The sequence below is a fragment of the Seriola lalandi genome, unplaced genomic scaffold, assembly GCF_002814215.2.
Source record: "Seriola lalandi dorsalis isolate HSWRI2012SDOR001 ecotype SW California unplaced genomic scaffold, Sedor1 jcf7180002054945, whole genome shotgun sequence".
NCBI classification, from domain to species: domain Eukaryota; kingdom Metazoa; phylum Chordata; class Actinopteri; order Carangiformes; family Carangidae; genus Seriola; species Seriola lalandi.
The window spans coordinates 14,773-35,021 of record NW_019525496.1 but is presented as its reverse complement, the minus strand read 5'-3'; the positions used below and the strand labels follow the sequence as shown (position 1 = coordinate 35,021).

General features: G+C 42.4%; 1 protein-coding gene across 1 annotated transcript in view; it reads right to left on the bottom strand.

Annotated features, from left to right (window-relative positions):
• lama1 (laminin, alpha 1) overlaps positions 1–19,675 on the bottom strand; it is a 27,665-nt gene extending 7,990 nt beyond the window's left edge. Inside the window, exons 1-46 of the mRNA XM_087170366.1 lie at positions 19,441–19,675; positions 16,262–16,432; positions 15,435–15,547; positions 15,303–15,354; positions 14,974–15,164; positions 14,659–14,838; positions 14,343–14,432; positions 14,116–14,233; positions 13,851–14,029; positions 13,662–13,755; positions 13,426–13,571; positions 13,097–13,237; positions 12,825–12,983; positions 12,643–12,744; positions 12,324–12,538; positions 11,689–11,800; positions 11,362–11,472; positions 10,994–11,121; positions 10,783–10,869; positions 10,497–10,708; positions 9,675–9,781; positions 8,926–9,106; positions 8,702–8,838; positions 8,377–8,610; positions 7,992–8,135; positions 7,433–7,612; positions 6,919–7,104; positions 6,691–6,818; positions 6,389–6,518; positions 5,852–5,992; positions 5,564–5,682; positions 5,376–5,465; positions 4,913–5,106; positions 4,677–4,819; positions 4,471–4,569; positions 4,158–4,269; positions 3,842–3,998; positions 3,168–3,378; positions 2,869–2,985; positions 2,624–2,787; positions 2,367–2,505; positions 2,177–2,279; positions 977–1,093; positions 654–836; positions 424–578; positions 73–216 (exon numbers count right to left, since the gene is read on the bottom strand). Of these exons, the coding sequence (XP_087026492.1) occupies positions 73–216; positions 424–578; positions 654–836; positions 977–1,093; positions 2,177–2,279; positions 2,367–2,505; positions 2,624–2,787; positions 2,869–2,985; positions 3,168–3,378; positions 3,842–3,998; positions 4,158–4,269; positions 4,471–4,569; positions 4,677–4,819; positions 4,913–5,106; positions 5,376–5,465; positions 5,564–5,682; positions 5,852–5,992; positions 6,389–6,518; positions 6,691–6,818; positions 6,919–7,104; positions 7,433–7,612; positions 7,992–8,135; positions 8,377–8,610; positions 8,702–8,838; positions 8,926–9,106; positions 9,675–9,781; positions 10,497–10,708; positions 10,783–10,869; positions 10,994–11,121; positions 11,362–11,472; positions 11,689–11,800; positions 12,324–12,538; positions 12,643–12,744; positions 12,825–12,983; positions 13,097–13,237; positions 13,426–13,571; positions 13,662–13,755; positions 13,851–14,029; positions 14,116–14,233; positions 14,343–14,432; positions 14,659–14,838; positions 14,974–15,164; positions 15,303–15,354; positions 15,435–15,547; positions 16,262–16,432; positions 19,441–19,495 (6,471 nt within the window). The 5' untranslated portion in view covers positions 19,496–19,675. The remainder of the gene's footprint in view (positions 1–72; positions 217–423; positions 579–653; positions 837–976; positions 1,094–2,176; positions 2,280–2,366; positions 2,506–2,623; positions 2,788–2,868; positions 2,986–3,167; positions 3,379–3,841; positions 3,999–4,157; positions 4,270–4,470; positions 4,570–4,676; positions 4,820–4,912; positions 5,107–5,375; positions 5,466–5,563; positions 5,683–5,851; positions 5,993–6,388; positions 6,519–6,690; positions 6,819–6,918; positions 7,105–7,432; positions 7,613–7,991; positions 8,136–8,376; positions 8,611–8,701; positions 8,839–8,925; positions 9,107–9,674; positions 9,782–10,496; positions 10,709–10,782; positions 10,870–10,993; positions 11,122–11,361; positions 11,473–11,688; positions 11,801–12,323; positions 12,539–12,642; positions 12,745–12,824; positions 12,984–13,096; positions 13,238–13,425; positions 13,572–13,661; positions 13,756–13,850; positions 14,030–14,115; positions 14,234–14,342; positions 14,433–14,658; positions 14,839–14,973; positions 15,165–15,302; positions 15,355–15,434; positions 15,548–16,261; positions 16,433–19,440) is intronic.
• Between the last annotated feature and the right edge of the window lie 574 nt (positions 19,676–20,249).

The window sequence follows — 20,249 nt, the reverse complement described above, 5'->3', positions numbered from 1 at the left end:
GTGTGTATGTGTGTGTGTGTGTGTGTGTGTGTGTGTGTGTGTGTGTGTGTATGTGTGTGTGTGTGTGTTTACCGTGGAGTTGCTGCCCAGGTAGAACAGCAGATTGTCTGGACTGGTCGTCTTCAGGATCAGACTCAGAGTGTTGAAGTTACTGGACTGAATCTGTGGTCTGTACGATCGAACACAGTTTCTGTCCGCCTGCACTGCCACCTTTATCTGATGACATTCTCATCATCATCATCATCATCATCATCATCACCATCATCATCATCATCATCATCATCATCATCATTCAAACATACAGTGTCTGCCCTTAATGTAAAATCCTGTTGCTGATTTGGATCTTACTTCATTCCTGTTTGGACAGATGTTTGGACAGGTTTATGGGTCTGAAAAAGTCTGTGTGTTTCAGTGTGTATGTACCGATGCGGCCTGTCTTCGGGCCTGATCAATCAGCTCTCTGATGTCAGACAGGTTCCTGCTCAGTGTTTCTCCCAGCATGCTCAGCGGCTTTATGCGCTCCATCAGACGCTCTGTACGATGCTCCGCCTCCTCAAGCTTACGCTGCGCCTCATTGGCTGAGCACACAGAAAACATCTTTAGTCTCTTGTTTAATCAAATTGATTCTATCTGAATAAATGTTGCTGACAGACCTGCAGCGTGTGTGTGAGTCACCAGCTGGTTAGTCTCCCTCACTGTGGTGTTGGTGTTTTCCACCTCAGAAGAAGAATCCTGCAGCTGATCTCTGAGTCTCTGCAGTTGCAGCAGTGCCGCCTGCAGGCCAGAGTGCACTGCTGCAGCTTGAAGCTGAGCCTGCTTTAATAACAAAGACGAACCTGATGGAAAAACACCCATCGATACATCGGTCAATAGATCAGATCATCAATAAATGAGATCATCAATACATCAGATCATCAATACATCAGTACACCATCATCATCATCAGTATATCTGATCCGATCCTGAAACATCTCACCGTTAGAGAGGCTCTGCAGCTCTTTGATTGGCTGATGGAGGAGGAAGCTCGAGTTACGGATGCTCTCTTTGACCAATCCCAGTCTGCTGGTTACCATAGAGACATTCAGATGCAGATCTGGAAGAAAGACAGTCATGTCTTAACATTCAGAAAAAATGGTGATGCAAAACCTGAGTCTTGTTTCCTCCTCAGGAGGTAAACAGCTGATTCTCCAGTGGCTGCCATTAAACCACAGAAGAAGAAGATGATGAAGTCATTAACAGATCCAGTCAGAGCTCAGATGATGGAGAATATGATGGAGAATATTTGGACAAACATGTGGAGAACATGGTGGAGATCGAATGTTTTCACAGCTGTAACTACTAGTTTACAACCTTTACTCCACCTGTTGTGTTCTGACATTGACGACCTCATCATCGCTCCACAGACCTGATGTTTCCCTCTCTTCATGCTTCATACACGTCTGAGTTTATTCATAATTCTGTTTCTCTTTTCTTTTCATTTTGACACTGAACACAACAGGAAGTGGGTCATCAGTCAGACAGGAGATTGGTTGGTTATCAGCTGTCTTTGGGCTTGACTCAAGTTTACTGGTATCACAAAGCTGGTTTCCATCACCATGGTAACCTTTGCTACTCCAAAGGAGGTTAACTATAGATAGATAGACTCTTTTGATCCGGTTAGAGCAGACTGGGGATAACAGATGTGTAGAGCCAGATACTGAAAACAAATATAATGTATAAAATAAAAATAAAAAACAGCGTTAAATAAGAATAAGAATAAAACATCTATGTACAATATTTACACCAGAAGCAGCAGGACAGTGTGCATTTTAAAAAGGACCAACCAAATAATTGGAAAAACATAATTCATAATTCCTACAGGATCCTGACAGGGACAAAAGAGTTTACAATAAAGTGATCTATAATAAAGATCAGTAAATATTTGTATAGATTGGTGGATGGTTTTAAAATAGAGCATCTCCATAAAAATGATTGTAGCTTCATCTGACCTGAGCAGATTCTTTATTTGACAGGATCCTGACAGTGATGAAGTTTTTACACTTCACATCACTGCAGCTCTGAAGAACATGAGTTTAATATTTATGATTATTGATGAATTTTTCACTTTGTTCTTAACATGTGATGATGTTTGTTTATCATCTTATAACAACTTCATACAGGCCTCAGGTAAACACACCTTCAGCTGTCTTGTTGATTCGTTGACTTTCTTGTAAAACAGCAGAGCTGATGTTCAGTTTGGCTCCGCCCTCCTCTGACAGCAGTTGCTCTGATTGGACAGTCTGAAACAAATTAGACGAGTGTGTAAAAACGTATGTATAGAGTCATCATGTGACACAGGTGTGTTTTCAGTCTGAACACGTAAGTACCAAGTTGTGAGCGAGGGAAGCGGAGACGTGGGCGATCGAGGCCACCTGTTGGGCAGAGTCAACTCGCTCTGTGATGTCACTGTCGAGCTGAACCAATCTGCTGCCATTCTGAGACATGTTACACACTGACGACAGAGAGCTGAGAGGGAAAACAGCTTGAGTTACTGTTTATTCAACACAAACACACACACACACACACACACACACACACAGACACACAGACACACACACACACACACACACACACACACAGTTACCTGTGCAGGGAATGGGCATGGCTCTGCAGCAGGTGGGCGTGACTCTCTGCACGGTAAACGTATTCCAGAGCGTCTGTCATCTTCAGTCCACCAACCAAACTGTCCACCTGTTTCCTCAACAGGGGGTGCCACTGATCCAACTGACCACCCAGCACCTCCACCTGCTGCACAGACCAGTGAATATCAGTATATTATTATTATTATTATTGTCTTATTTATTTAATTAGAATCACTGTTTGTCTTACTGCAGTGCTGTTTGTTAACTCCTCGGTCAGACTAATGATGTCGTCCAGCAGCAGCTGACTCTCCTCCATCACTCCATCCACAAAGAGACACTCAACACTCAGGTTCTGATGGACAGACTAGTGAGAGAGAGAGAGAGAGAGAGAGAGAGAGAGAGAGAGAGACAAAAGTAATCTATTTTAGGGTTAGGGTTAGGGGATTATTTCTATTAACCCTAAGAACAAGAACAAAATAACAGCATCTGTGTGTTGAAATGTTGCAGTGTTTGTGTGTATTACTTCTCTGAAGGTGTATGTGTTACCTGGTGTTGGTGCAGCAGACTTTGTGTAGTGTCCAGCAGAGTGTGTGTTTCAGTGTTTCGTTGTGCAGCGTCATTCAGGTGTGTGTGTGCGTTTCGCAGAGTTTCTGTGGCGGCAGTGAAAGAGCTGGAGATGAGGTGAAGCCTGTTGTCAGCCATCACCCTGCTGGACAGGAAGTCCCCCTGCAGTGAGTGGATGAGAGACTCTGACAGACTGCAAAGAGAGAGAGAGAGAGAGAGAGAGTCAAACATTTATGCTATAAACTAGAAGATGAAGAAAATGAAGTGTGAATGTTTAAAGCTGAAAAAACAGATTGAAAAGTAAAACTGAGCTGAAGAAGCTGAAACATGTTGAAACAGCTGAAAGGTAAATCATAAACTTCCAAAGGTGGAAGTAGAAACAAACTGTGTGTAGAAACACCTGAATCATTGTGAGGCAGAACTAGTGATAATAGACAGAACTCCACTCAGGTACCACTGGAACAGAAAACCTCAGCTTTAAAACTGAACTTGATCCTGCTGAAATGTTTCCATGGTGATCATCAGGAAACTTTGTTGATGGTGTACATGTGTCATTTGTGTAGATAATGTGAAACATGACTGAGACATCGCAGTTTTAAGTAGGAGTGGCGACTCACATGGGAGTGTATAGGGCTGACATGTCATTAAAAACACACCTGAGCTCCTGATTGGCTGCAGTGTTGGCAGCTGTTAGATTGACACCTCTCATGGTTACCAACATGAACTCCACCCCCTCCAGCATACGCGTCTGCTTGGCTGATTCAAACTCCTGTTCTGTGGTCTGGTTCAGATGCACCACCTCCCTCTGCACCACTGGACCAATCAGATGTCATTACATTTTAAATAAAAACAAACATGTTTGTTAAAAAAACATTTTCTTCTAATCATTATGTCTCTAAGATGGGTTAGTGGTGTCATCATTAGTCAGCATCGTATTGTTGTGTTGTTGTCAACGTTCCTGTTGTCGTTTACCTTGAATGTTGTCTTGAATACTGCGGATACTCCCCAGCAGCACTGCACCCTGGGAAAGGCTGTTGTTGGCGGACATGTCCACTTTCTCCAGGTCATTAGACAGACTTGTGAACTAGCCAATCAGAAGACAGGAAAAATATCACCTTCAATCCCACTATCCCCTGCAGGTGTAACAAACTTTGATGAACATAAAACTGCACTGATTTATATTATAATTTGTTTACAGATGATACTGTTGTATGTATTTTCTTAGAAGCAGCTGAACATGAGAAATTAAAATGTGTGTGATGAGCCTTTACCACAGTGAACCTACCTGCTGCAGTAAAGCACTCAGGTCAGAGGTCAAATGATTTAACTTGTCTTCCACTTTGGACAGATGGAAAGTGACAGAGCTGTTCTCTGAAGACTCCACCTGAACAAACACACAGCAGGTAACATGTTACCTTATTCTACCACACTGTTACATTACACACATACGGAACACTGATACCAGAGTGTTGTGTGTATTTGTGTTTGTACCAGGATGTCTCTGGTCTGGTTCTCTAGGAGCACCAGCTGGCGATAAGGTGCCATGGCAATGCTGCTCAGGTTGACAGACATGAAATGAATTTGCAGTTTGTCCAGGTCGTCCAGCAGAATGCCGGTGCAGTCGTTGTCACATGCTGGAGGTGAAAACAAACACACACATATCACCTCTGATAACACTCATCATGTGAACACGTGTGTGTCTGTATATGTGGGTTTCTGTTACTCACATACACACTCTCCTCCCTGCAGAACATGTCTCTTGTCACACTGGTCACATGTTTGACCTTTGACCCCAGCCTTACACTCACACTGTCCATTCAGTGTGTCACACAGTGGGTGGTGGGACCCCCACTCACTGCAGTTACACTGTGAACACCTCCCGTCGGGCAATGAGGGGTTACCATGGTAACCAACAGAACACCTGCAGGATGAAAGTGTACATTCGGTGTGATATTACAGCAGCAGCAATTCCTCTGACATCCACCAGAGGCCACTGTAATCAAACTGTTTTAATGTTTAATACTAGTAGAATAATAAACAAACACAAGTGAACACAGTTTCAGCTTTCAGCAGATTCACTCAGCCAGATTTTTAGAATAAAAATTGTATTAAAGAGAAAATAGTTGACAAAATGAAGTTAAAGTCAGGTGCACCTACTGTACACATGATGGTGGTGATGTCATAACTCACCTCTCACAGTATCTCCCCTCGTACCCTGTCTGACAGGCGATGCAGCGAAAATCACCAGATGCTCCTTCCGGGACACAGGTGGGACTGAAACTACTCGTAAACACACACTTTGAATTAGTCCAATAAAATAAAAATAAAATCAGTCGATTCGATAAATCAGATAATAAATAATCAGTTTGCAGTGTTACCTGTTGTCCTGTAGGGGGCAGGCACACAGTGAACAGTCACTGATAGAGCCACTGACATTCCCATAGTACCCTGGGGTACACCACTCACAGCTCCGCCCACTGGTGTGATGCTGACAATCCTGTAAAGAAAAAAATAAAAAAATAAAATAGAGACGTCCCTCTGTTGACTCTGACTGCCCTTTTGACCCTTTTAACCCTCACCCTGACAGATTTTTACTATTTTCTGCTATTTGTTTACCTGACCTATATCCATATGTTAGCATGTGTTAGCATGTCTTTGCATGTTACCTGACAGTCTCCAGTCTCTGTGTCACAGCTTTCACTGTGGTTGTTGCAGCGACATCGAACACACGGACGAACAAACATTGACTTCTGACTTTGAGGCGACAACTCAGACTGAGGCTGACGGAAATATCCTTCTGCGCACTCCTGCAGACAGTCAGATCGGAGAGAGAAACAGGTCGGAGAGAGTGAAAGGTCAGAGAGACAAACATGTAATGTAATTTATGATTCAGTGTCAAGTTTCAGTGATTCAGGTATACAAAACTTATCACTGTACTTTCCACTCTGCAACAGCAGTATGATGTATTTTGATTGTACAGCAGCAATCTTCTAATCCTCCTGACATCCTCAATCACCTGTTGCTGAAACACTGTTTATTGATCCTGACCTGATAATCACTAAAATGATTTTATTGATTGATACTTTGCTCCCTGCAGGTGAAGGCATTTATAACCAGCCCCTGGAGTGCTTTCATTAGTGTGGTTTGTGTGGTTTTCATGGTGATATAGGAAGTCGTGTGGCCAGTTAAAACTCAATCATTACCTGACATGACAGTCCTGTGTATCCAGGTGGACAGACGCAGGACTCAATCAGTCTGGCCACGCCTCCTCTGACTTCTGATCCCTCCTCTAACTCTGCCTCCATCGCCGTCTCCATTGTAATATTAGAGATTCTTAACACAATAAAACAGACAGAAAATAACATGAACACAGCTGCTGGTGTCACTGTTGATGTCAGAAATATAGAAAACAGTATCATCAGCAACTGATTTACTTTAACACAGTGATCGTCCATCAGAGGCTGTGTGTGTGTGTGTATACTGTATGTGTATATATAAAAAGTACCTGCTCTGTTGCAGTCTGGTCCCATATGAAGCCTTAATGATGATATATTGGACATTACTGAGGATGGACATGAAGTCAGCGTGACTCACCGCCTTCTCAGACACTGAGTTAAAATACTTCCATTTATGCTGTAACACACATTTTTTATTTTTTATTATAATTTACTGTCAGGTTTTCAATTTAAACATGGCTCTCTCTTTGGTTTGACAGGTTTTCTTGAAGCTGTACCTCGGTCATCCTGATGTCATGCTGAGTCCTGATGCCGTTGCTAGGGGCGACCATATCAGTGTATATAACAAGCTTCCTCAGAGTCCCGCCTCTCATCAGCACCTGAGCCTCCTGATTGGACAGCCCCAAACCATCCTCGGCATAGAAGGTGATGATGTAAGATAACAGGCCACCGTATGACAGGAGCTACACAAAACACACAATACAGTACACAATGACAGCCATAGTATAGTATACAATGACAGAAACAAAACACTACATAACACCACATGCAGTGTACTACACTGTGACACAATTTAATACAAAGTGACACACTATAGTACACAGTAATCTGCACAATATAATACAGTTTCATACATATACACAGAGTTTACAGTATAGTACACAATGAAGTACACCATACGAAAATACTCTATCACTCAGAAATCAGTAGGAAGGACTTGATCAAAACCTATTGTACATTTAAAGTGTAAAATGAAGGCAAGTGTCAAGTCAAGAGTTTAGGTGACAGTACCTGGCTGCCTTCGAACTGGAGGGGCAGTCTCCAGTAGAGTGGGCCGGCCAGCCTGCTGCTGTTGAGCTGACGGGTGTCGAGCAGCATGTCGCCGCCCTGATGGTAAACTCCAGATACTACACCTTGCAGGTTAGACTGACTAACCAATGACAATAGAGCGGGAGTGTGAGCCAGGATGATCTGTGAGAGAGAGAGAGAGAGAGAGAGAGAAAGAGAGATTTTATGTTGTATATTTCTGTATAAATTGTTGCACATATTGATCTGGTATAAACATCTAGCGAAAAATGTTGTATTGACTATCTGCATTAGCTTTATGTGGGTGTAATATACACCGATCAGCGACAACATTAAAACCTGTAACTGGTTTAATGTTGTGGCTGATCAGTGTATAATACATCATGTGTGTATACTACATCAATGCAGGCTTAACACAAATCCTTCTCAAAGGGACTCTGTATAGTAAAAGTCTCTGTTGCATATGTGTGTTGTTTCATGTGTGTATGTAGTGTGTATGAGTAAATGCGTGTGTATATTGACATAGTATTGACATAGTACTCACTGGTACTCTTGTGAGTCCTCCCTGCTCTTCACATTCTTGGCTCAGTCCTGAACAGAAACACTGAGAGCAACCGTCTGGATTCACAGCTGACAAACCGAACCAACCAGAGACACACTCCTCACAATGCTGCCCCGTCACACCCACCTGAATAACCACATATAATTACACACACAGAAACGCACACACAGGAGAACAACTGTTTGTTCGCTGATATGAACTGATATGAGACTCAGAATACAGTAGAATCCTGAAATGAACTGTTCCAACTGAGAACTGAGATCCAACAAAACATTTTGTACTACAAAGAAGTCAAGAAGTTTACTGATGTGTAGTTTCCTTCAGCTGCCACTAGAGGTCACTAAAGAGACAAATCAAAACACATTACCTTGCACACACACTTTCCAGTGTCTCGACAGTCACACACTCCCAGTGTCGTGTTGCAGAACTTCTCATCTGTTCCTGCTATGTCACAGCCACACGCTGAGCATGTAGGATAATCATGGTAACCAGGTGCACACAGTTCACATGACCTGCCAGAGAACCCATCTCTGCAGCGACACTGTCCATTGGTTAGATCACACTGAGGGGTGGAGCTTCCTGCCATGCTGCAGCTGCAAGGCTGAGGAGAGTGGAAGTAGTTTGTGTCACAGATGTCGCAGCAGTTCTCTCTGTGTGTATGTGTGTGTATTTGTGTTTGTTTGTGTGTGTACCTTGCAGCCTGTAGTTTGGTCGTGACCCCAGTAACCTGCTTTGCACCTGTTGCAGGTGTCTCCCTCTGTGTGGGCAGGGCAGATGCACTCTCCATTCTCAGGGTCACAGTTCCCACCCGTGTGATCACAGGTGCATGCTGGGAGAGGAGCACATCACAGCCACTTAGAGATGGGAAAGTCGACCAATCATCGGTGGTACTACATTACTTTTTCTGTTAATTTACCTGTGCAGCCACTGCCATGGAATCCATAGTAGCCACGACTACAGCGGTCACACTTGTGTCCGCCCACACCCTCCACACATTGGCAGTGGCCCTTGTCATCACATGACTCAGAAACAGATCCAGATTGGTAGCAGCCGCAGCTCTGACAGCCCCGCCCACTCTGCAGCCCGAAGAACCCTGACTGAAAAAAAAAAAAATTATCACACAACTGGACAACTCTGCTGAGGGAATAGAGATCACACATATATCAGTATTGTCTCATATATGCCAATGTGAAAACTATTTTTACTATTTTACAGTTTGTCTGTCTCTCCATTGTTTACACTCCACTGTCATCACACGGAGTTGAGAAACGTCACACGTGTTGAGTTTACGCTACATTGTTATGAAGGTGGTGAGATGAAATACTGGAGAGTTAATAAATAATATTATACTTAAATCATAGCTGACCATGTTCCTACCCCCCAAATAGTTTTAACCCTGACCTAATCATAACCATATGTGTATGTATCTATACAGTATAAATACATACAGGTGTATAATCCTGACATCCACTTGTTGTAAATGTAAAATATAAGAATATAGGCTGATGGACTGCTATTGGAATTGGAATTTTTTACTCTCTAAAATCAGCATCATCGGGCTATACTGAGGAAGATCATGAGGTGTGATGAAAGCTCCAGGTGATGACACTGTTTTGATATATTTCTGTGTCTGTGTTACAGTGTATGTCTTTGTGTGTGTCTCACCTGGCACCGGTCACAGGTGCGTCCTGTCACGTTTTCTCTACAGGAACACTGACCTGTTGTGACATCACACACACTGGAGAGGGCGCCGTTGTCATCACAACCACATTCTGAGATAGAAAGAGAGAGACCCCGCCCACCATCAGTCCGATGGGAGACTCTGCCCACCACTCTCCTCTCTCAGTCTGTCCCTGTCTATCGCCCCCAGCACAGTTCATCTCTGAACTTGTGTTCACAGTACACATTCAAACAACTACATGTCCCATGAGTCTGTGTTCCTGTGTTAAACTGATATGGTGGAGCACTGGAATCACTCGGACCTTACATGAATAAATGTCAACATCAAAGTAAAGCTTAAACAGAATGTGAATCAGTCACCGTCACAATTCTTTAATAACCTTTAGTGACCTTTATTGACTCCAGTGTCTTCATGGTTAATCTGTTATTGCTCATTGACTATCTGGTGATTGATCAGTTAATCAGTTTAATGAGGTTTCTCTCTCACACACACACGACCACAGTCATGTGACAGCAGAAACAAAGAGGTCACAGGTCAAATCTAATCTGGATTTGAAAAGATCAACATTCTTGCTGCTACACACACAAGAGAGAGAGAGAGAGTGTGTGTGTGTCTGCGTGTGTGTGTGCAGTCTAAACTTCAGGATGTTTCGTCTATTAAAAGTGAAGGTTTTTACTGATGACATTGTGTTTCAGATACAAACCGACCAATCAGCTCTCAACTCTTTAATCTACCACTTTGTACTGGAGCCTGGCCAAAAGAACCAGTTCCCACCAGGAATGTCACAGCAGGTGTGTGTGGCTCACCCCGGCAGTCCTTGGTGTGCACGGCGTCTCCATAGTAACCAGACTGACAGACCTCACAGTGTCTCCCAGCTGTGTTGCCGAGGCAACTCAGACACTCCCCAGTGACGGTATCACAGTGTCCCGCCTCGCTGATATCCACGTTGTCGTTGCACTCACAGAGAACACAGGCTCCACCCACCACCTGTGGGTTACCATAGTAACCACTGGCACACCTGGAGACACAGACACAGGTGTTACACCAGGTCCACCTGTCCATTGATTGTTAAATCAGCCCGTAGGTCCTCACCTCTCACAGTTGGTCCCTGTGTATCCGTCCTGACACTGGTCACATGACACGTGACCAGGTGCCTCCAGCAAACAGGTGGGACTGAAACTGAAACACGCAGACACACACACACACACACACACACACACACACACACAGAGTATTAATACTATTGAAATTATTTATACTCACAAACTGTCAACATGTTAATTAATGAAGTTTGATGAAACACCTGTTGGATGGCTCCGTCAGAGGACACGGACACAGCAGACAGTCATCTGCTGTCCCCTCAGTTGAGTCGCCATAGAAACCAGGGAGACACTGATTGCAGTGAGGACCTGTGGTGTTGTGGGTACAACCCTGAGAGACAGACAGAGAGAGACAGGTCAGAGAGACACAGGTAAGAGAGAGATACAGGTCAGAGAGAGAGAGACAGGTTGGAGAGAGACAGGTCAGAGAGAGAGACAGTTTGGGCTCTCTACATTACGCTGAAAAAAAAAATGAAAGCTGTTTCTTAATGTTTCCAAACAGTGATCATGATTCCTTCTGGTTCACTTTGTTTACTTTCATTGTTTGTTGATTGTGTTTGTTCAAACTTACCAAACAAACTCCGTTGATGTCGCACTCAGTGGCGTGATCATTACACTCACATTGCATACAGTTTCCTCCAAACAAGACTCCTCCCACTCTATAAAAACCTGGGAGACACGCCTACAACACACAAACAAGTACAACACATGAACACACACAAACACACTTCATTACTTTATTGTTACAGCAGCTCTGTTGAGAATAAAAATAACACACACACAAAAAAAATATATATCTCAAAATCAATGATATAAGAATAAACAATAATAAATGTTAATGGTACTAACAGTATCAGCAAGTGTAAAATAACAAAGTTTTACAAAGTGAACAGCTGACCTCACAGGAAGTGCCACTATAGCCCCATGGACATTCACATGTCTCCACGGCAACTGCCTGAACCCCAGACGCGGATCCAGAGTCAGCAACATCCAGAGATACTGAACTGAGTCTGAGGGACAGACAGAGTCATTAGATTAATCGGAGAACAATAATGACCCCCTTCAGATCCAGATCCTGATCAACACCCACTGATAACATATTGGACTAGTAACAGCTCTGGTACCCCAGACTCCAACAGTACGGGGGGATTGTTGTGTATGTGTGTGTGTGAAGGTGGGGACTTCCATGACTCATCCAGTATCCCTGAGAGAGTAAACAACTGGTCCACTGATACAGGACCAGGACAGATCCACATCAGTCCTCCTGAATCTGAAGATCTACAATCTGTTTCCTCTCAGGACTGTCAGGTTGTCTTTAAGAACTACCAGTCCAGTCTGCAGAGCACAGGCATGAGACACTGAAGAGTCCACCAGGGCAGTCCAACAGTGTCCAAAGTCTTCAGTACCTGAGAGGGAATCTCTTCCACACTTTTGTCCTGTTGTTTCAAGTGTTTCTTCTGTACTCACTTACTCATTTTATTACATGTAATCAGATTACTTCTTGTTAGATGTAATTGGATTACTTTTCCTTACCGTATTGGCCCTTCAGCAGAGGCATTCAGGTGAACTCTGACCCTCAGTGATGTCACGTCAGTGAGGATCGACAGCAGATCGTCGCGGTTCACTTTAACACCTGTCTGATCGTCCACAAACTGCTGTGGAACCATTGCCATGGCAACGAAGCGCTCGGAAAGCGGAGAGAGGAAGAGGAGGAGAAGAGGTGAGAGACGAAGAGCCTTCCCATTACCCTGGAGATGAGACCAGAACGGATCAGTTCAGCCTGTGTTTTGTAGTTTGTAAAGACACTGTGATTGTAATTTTTAATCCGAAACTTTGTCTGAATTTTTGTCACCTCAATGATAATGTCAGAGCGCACGGGGAGAGAATGGTCTTTGTTGTCCAGTGGGACGTCATAGACCACTGAGTAGTTCAGGTAACCTCCATAAGACGGCAGCTAGAAACAGATAGACAGGAAGTCACGCTGCTGTTCACTGATTGGTGGCATTATGTCCAAATATGGAAATGGTAGCTGACCTTGTTGCCGAGGAAACTAGCAGGGGCTGCCCACGACAGCACATGTTGATGGGTGTGGCCAGATGAGATGTTGCCGGGAATAGGGAGGTCATTGCCATGGATAATAGGGGGTGTGTGGAGAGCCTGAGAGGGGCGGAGCCAAGCATCTGTATGAAACACCTGAACAAAAGACATAAGCAGAAATTATACGATATACTGATGTGTTACATGAGGTGTGTATGTGTACGGGTGTGTTTATGATTGTGTGTTACCTGTATACAGGTGTGTGTTACCTGAGCTGTGGACCAGGTGGAGCTCTCGCAGACGTCAGACACACCAAAACAAAAGCAGTCAGTGCAGCCAAGTGGATTTTTCTCCTGCAGGTTGTAAAAACCTGGTTTACACAGATCACAGTGAGCTCCCATCACGTTCATCTGCGGAGGAGACAACAGATGTCACGGAACAGGTCAGATGTCAGGTAACTGGAAAGGTGTCATGGAATAGGTGAGATGTCGGCATACTGAAGACCATACTCATGTCTGTCCTGTTCTGCGATGTTAAATCTATTAATAACTGAAACTGCAGGTAGCCCCCGCCCCCCTATGATGATGTCACAGTTTACCTTGCAGGTGCAGGGGCTGCAGGGGTCGGTGTTGATGCTGCCTGAAAGGTCACACTCACAGCGAAGACACTGAGGAAAATCTCTGTATCCAAACGCACAACGATCACACCGTCGACCAGTAAAGCCCTCATGACACACACACTGACCTGCAGACATACCTGAACACACACACACGTCAGAGAACTCGTCTTTATTGCTGCTGTATTAGACACAAACACATTGACAATGATAATAACCTGGCTCTGTGTCATCTCTGGAGCAGACTGAAGACTTCGATCCTCTCAGATCACAGTCACACTCGACACAGGGAGAGTCTGAATATGGAGAGACCTATACACACACACACACACACACACACACACTGAGTTAGGTCTTTAATCTTTATCATGGACTCAGTCCTCCAGGTTTACAGATCTGTGATGTACCTCAGCATGTCTGTAGAATCCATCTCTGCACATCTCACAGTTGATGCCAAATGTGTTTTGTTGACAGTCGATACAAACTCCTCCCCCTTGCCGTACGCCGTGCAAGTTCAGACTCAGAAAGAACTCAGAGACGGTTTGATTGTAGAAACAGTCGATGGCTTTGTTGTGACAGTTACATTCTGAGAGACAGACAGGTGAGAGAGACAGGTGAGAGAGAGGCAGCTGAGAGAGACTGTTTTTAAATGTGTTTTTTTTACTGTCTTACTTTCACATGTGTTTCCCTCAGAGACAGTTCCTGGTTGCCATGGCTGCTGGTGGTAACCGGTGCAACACTTGTTACAGCTTTCTCCACAGGTGTTGTGTTCACACACACACTGCAGCTTCTGTATACACACACACACACACACACACAGGTTGAAGTCCATAGAAACATCCCATCACCTGGCAGAACACTATACATGTGTGTACAGGAGAACAGGTGTGTGTTGTTACCTTGGTAACAGGGTCTAGTGGGCAGCTCTGAGCGTGTCCATAACAGATACACATCCCGCCCACAGAGATGTCTTTGATGGAGTAATAATACTGAGAGAAAAAACAATAATAAACAAAATAAAAATGAATAATGAAGAAAGTCAGAAAGTGAGAAAAAAAAAAAAAATGGCGAGATGAAACATAAAATAAAAAGGATGTAAAACATTTAATGAATCTATCTATCTATCAATCTATCTAATCTATCTATCTATCTATCTATCTATCTATCTATCTATCTATCTATCTATCTATCTATCTTTGTTTTTGCGTGTCTCACCCTCCGGGTGACGATGGGGTCGATCTCTCGAGGGTCACGGGCGCTCAGCGTCATCAGGTCGGCGTTCAGAGTTCTGATTCGCTGAAGTCTCAGTCTGATGTAACGAGCTGACGTGAAGTTCAGGAGGTCAGGGGTCAAATCATCGGCACTGGGTCGCCCATTGATTAGAGAGGTGTGGATCTAAGAGACAGACAGGTAGAGAGAGAGAGAGAGACAACTTGTTTCACTTCAGTTTCAGTTCAGTCTGGAGCAGTAAGACTTACAGACGGACAGATACACAGGTATACAGGCAGACAGGCAGGCAGACAGTTTCACCTCTCCATGCTCCAGTGGGTTCAGTCTGGAGTAGTAAGACGTACAGATGACCTCTGTGTCGCTTTTGTAGGTTGGAGGTCCCAGTCTCGGTGTGATGTTGTAACGTGTCAAACACTCAGAATCACTGATGGCGTAAAATTGCCAGGGGTCAAAGGTCACACCGTCCAGAGAGCGTTCCAGGATCCAGTTACCTGAGAGACAGACAGGTCAGTCAGACAGGCAGGCTGTGATGTGACTGTCAGTGTGTATGTGTAGGACATAAATATGTTTGAATCTAGTGTTAATGACACTGTGACAGACAGACAGGTAGACAGACAGGCTGGTCTCACCTGGGCGTGGAGAGTTAGCTGCCTTGATGATGATGTAGGCAACTTGAAAAATCTGAACAGAAAAATAGGGTTAGGGTTGACATGTCTGCATGTGTGTGTCTTAGTGTGTTACCTGAACACCTGAAGTGTTACCTGCTTGAGGTCCAGTGTGATGGTGATCCAGTGGAACTGTCGTCCATTCTTGATACTTGGACTCTGCCACCACTGATTTGTCCCATCAATGGCGTTTGTGATTGGATGACGTTCTGAGGTACACACACATAGATGTACTGTTACGGCTGAGAAGTACTAGTAGTACTTCACAGAAGTACTGATAATGTACTGCTGTGAAGTAGCAATAGTGTATTGCAGTACTTCTGTACTTTATTGATAAGACATGATGAATTCACTGAAGGTAAAACCAGGGTTCAGATGGAGGGTGATTAATAATCAGATCACCACAATAATAATTATGTTTTGCAGCTGCTGACTGGTATTATGTGAGTATTAATGTGAGCTCAGTGAAACACACTGATCATCCACCCCATGCCCCCACCCCTACACAACCCCAGAACATGTGCTGTCTTTCACCTGAATAATTGTACCGGAACTACTTCTTCTTCCTGTTGTATACTTCATTGTGTAAATTAGTGTTTGCCACCTCCCCCTGAACCCAAAGTTCCGTTGTTTTATGACACTATAAAGACATACTTCTAGCCATGGTTGTGCTGTTTCCATTGAAGTGCAAGACTTTATATTTCAGTGAAAAATGAGCCCACAGTAAGTAAAAATGTGATAAGTGGTAAAAAACAGCAGAAACTGCTTGGGGTAGAGGGGGATTAATATTTATTTCATTCCTAGTAACTGTTTCATTCTGCAGAACGTGGCTCAGGGAGACATGTCACTGTTTCCTTGTTTTACTTGGTCTGGTTTTTGTACAGTTCAAAGTGGACTGTGTGGTTCTGGTTTTGGTGTGGCACCTTTGGACAGGATGGAGTTGGCGTCACATTTTGGACAGTGTGGGTTCTTGATTCTTCGTCCTGGGACGTGTTCGACGAGTTTACAGTAGACCTCAGGTTCTGGTTCTCCACATGTGGCATTACTGCTGATCACTGCATTACTGGCCAGGTTCAAGATGGCAGGAAACAGACCTGAAATACAACCAGACAACAGTTTTCACCCTGCGACTCAGACATTCAGACTGTGACTCAGACACTTCAGGTGTTTCTGCAGGTAAACAGTCAGGTGAGTCATCATCTAAAAATATTGTGGTTACATTTCCTACATTTCCTGAGGCTGTCTTGTAACACCATGTGATAATGTGACCATGATGCTTATATATGATTACGGACATTAAGTACAGAAGGTGGAGGTTCGATAATCGTATGAAGTCCTGACAGTCCACAAACACAAAAACCTGATACTTTAATAAAATACACAAAAATAATACAGATGTATTTAATCATCCCTCTGGTCAAGATGAAAGACAGCTTTACATCTCAGTGTTAGAGTTGCATTTAAAGCCAGAAGAAAAAGAAACACTGTGTAAGTGATAATCCACACTCAGTGTTGACTCAGCTGCTGCTTTCCTGCTGTGATTTTCATTTGTCTGTTTGTTAAACCCTGATGGAAACAAGTTTCACTGCAATTTATGATCATGTGACTTTTACAGATAAACTGACTGTAGATGTATTTAATTTAACAAAACTAAAAAATTACAGTAAACTTACAATGCAGTCCTCTACTACTGGAGATGAAAATATAAAGGGAGAACATGTGTATTATACAGTGTGCAGAATAACAGTCACACCACTGACATCACAAAAAACTGATAAAATCACTAACATTAAAACAAAGTAAGATTAAATGATCAGAGTGAAGCTACCTGTCAACACAAACAAGCTTTGGTGTTTAGTTCAGAGGTCAAAGGTGAAACTGTTTCATCACGAACTGATTGATTATCATGTCCTTCCTCACTGATGACTTCACATGACTGAGTTTTAAACATTCTTAACAAAGTTGTTTAAACAGTGAAATCAGACTGTTGTGTCTGTTCCTTCATCTTCACCTTGAACAGATTATGGTCTCAGTAACAACCAGACTGACCCCCGTCTGTCTGTGTTCACATTAATTCTTTACTTCAGTTTGACACTTTAGAATCAGCATAAACACAAGAAATACCTCAAAACTTCTAAAGGTTTTACATTTGAACCCCTTATCAGTAAAGAGATTCAAATGTAAACACACAAACACAATGAAACACACAGATGTTAATGAGTGATGTGTGTGATCAGCTGTGGAGGCGTGATAACATCAGCTGGGTGGTTTGACACACACTTTCAAATGTAAAACAGTTTAACAGCTCTATACACCAATGTGACCATGTTACTCAGAGAACTGAGGTCGTAGATGTAATCACTCATGTTTACCTGTGCTGTAATCACCTGGTTTCTCCTTTGAGTAAACACCGACTAGATTTTTTCTGAAATCAAAGTGAAGATGATTTATTCCAGTGACTGATCTCATGAACGAAGTTTGATCTGAGGTTGAGTCTAACTAAGCTGTTTCTGTTCTGTTACCTCATTGACAGGGTTAAAAAGATTATTGACAGTTCAAACAGTCTGGTTTATTGATTAGTTGATTACCCTATAGTACTTACATATTATTAGGTTTAGTATTGTTAAAATTTTGTTTTCTGAATTGCAGATTAAGCCTGTAGGTGTGGCTGTGACATCACAGCTGATGTTGGTACAGACAGGTAAACCTGTTGTTAACTCCACAATAATTACAAATGTACAAATCATGTAATTCAGACAGACCAATCAGACGTCAGGAAGCAAGAAGTCAAACTATATTGTTCCCTTGGTCGTCATCAAAATGATGTGTTTAAAAACCTCAACAAAGAGAGCACACACACAGTAATAACATGTTGATGTTCAAACTGACCTCTGACCCTTCCCCCACAACACACACACACCGTGAGGAGCGACTGTTGCATTGTGGGGGAGGTTTTAGGGTGGTAGAGAGGAAGAGGGTGGAGTGTGATTATTAACACTAATTAACACACACACACACACACACTAGCTGTTTCCCAGCAGGACACACCATCTGTCTGTCTGACGACACTCATCAATATGTTTATCACACACATTGATCAGCTGCTGATTCTTTGATCACCCATTTATAAAGTTAAATTTTTCTCCAGGTTTAAGATGCTAACACATCACGTCAGTTACTCTCTGATAAAAACCTACAAAATAAACTTCAACATAAGTTTAACCATTCAGCTTCTGTTTCTGTCCTGCATCACCACACTCAGAAACACACAGTAAAACTCAACAGTGAAGCCTGTCTGAGTGAATCAGTACAACTATAAAGAGATAATAACAGTATGTTTGTGCCTGTGTAAAATATAAGAATTCACTAGAAGTCACATCTATAGAAGGATTTAATACAAACCTTAGAGAACAAAAGAGCCTTTCAGACAGAAGTAAGGGAAATACCTCATGTAACAGACATTAGTGGATATTGATCGATTTGATTGTAAATCTTATTACTCAATCCCCATAATTTGAAGTCATTACTGCTTTTTTCTCTCAGCTAAAGAGCTAATAGTGCTTACAGCTAACAGAGCTCATGCTTAACAGAACATCAAAAATAAGCAAATGTAATATCCTGATGAAATTAGAATTTAACGTGCCTGTACAAGATATAAATATTTCAGTTAAAATATATTTGTGTGATGCAATTTTCACACAAATAAAACATTTATTTCAGATACATTTTCATTATTGAAAATGTTCCAATGTGAATTTTGATCAGATTGATCGATTGATATATTGACAGGCTACAGAGCCGAGCTCAGCATAAAAGTGATCAGAGTTACTGATATATCTGTAGTGGAAAACTTCAAGAGTTGTCAAGTTAAAAAAATAACAACATTTGTTAAAAAATCAATGAGACAATGAGAAAGCAAGTTTCAGACTCCATCTTTGATCTGAACTCAACAAACTCTTTGGAGATTGTATTTTAAATAATTTCTGACACAAATTTCTGACTCTGAACTACTGACATGACTTCCAACTCTTCAGTGTTAGCAGTAGAATACAGTAGAGATCAGAAAAGACAGTAAAAATCAAGTGAAAAAGAAGTTTCTTACCTCTCTGCTGAGCTGCAGTTTGCTCCATCAGCAGCAACAACAGCAACAACTTCATCTCTGCAGGCACGAGTTCAACTTGAGTGTTTAACAGTTTTTCTAACTGGAATTTAAATGGGACTAAGTCTGACTCAAGTTAGTACTGGTTAAACTCTTCTGTGTCTGACTGAGTTTTCTCAGTGCAGCTGAACCAGTATTAACTGGCAGAATAAATCTGGTTCAGAGGAATGTGTTGAATGTGTTGCTGCAGAGTCTCTGCTGGAACGCCACAATGCCTTTACCTCTCTCTACCCCTCTCTCTCTTTCTTTCTCTCATTCATTCAGTTCAATAAGAGAAGTGGGAGGGGGGAGGGGTGGACTGTACCATCTGACCTGGTGATGGGGGCGGGTCCTGCTCCTTTTTAAATAACCAATCTACTGGATTATTTAAGTGTTTGAGTCATAAAACATTAAATCATTAAAAATGACTGATGTTTGTAACAATGAAACTGAAATGCACAAACAAAGACTTTTTTTGTTGGAACGTGAATTGCTTCATTCATATAAATATTTGTCTCCTAGCTTTGTTGTTACAAACATGTTTCAGTTTATTTAAATAAACAAAGTCAACATTTCGTTTTAGTTATTAGTCAAATTCAGACTTTATTAGAAAGTCATAAAGTGCAAATAAAATGTTGTCGTTCTTATGTCATTTGAAAAAAAAACAAACATAATTAACCAAACTGCTCAGTTGAGTACAAGTTAACCCACCACAGGTCTCCAGTTAAATCTTTACAAATCAGTTAAAAAGGATGAATGATTGAGCAGACTCA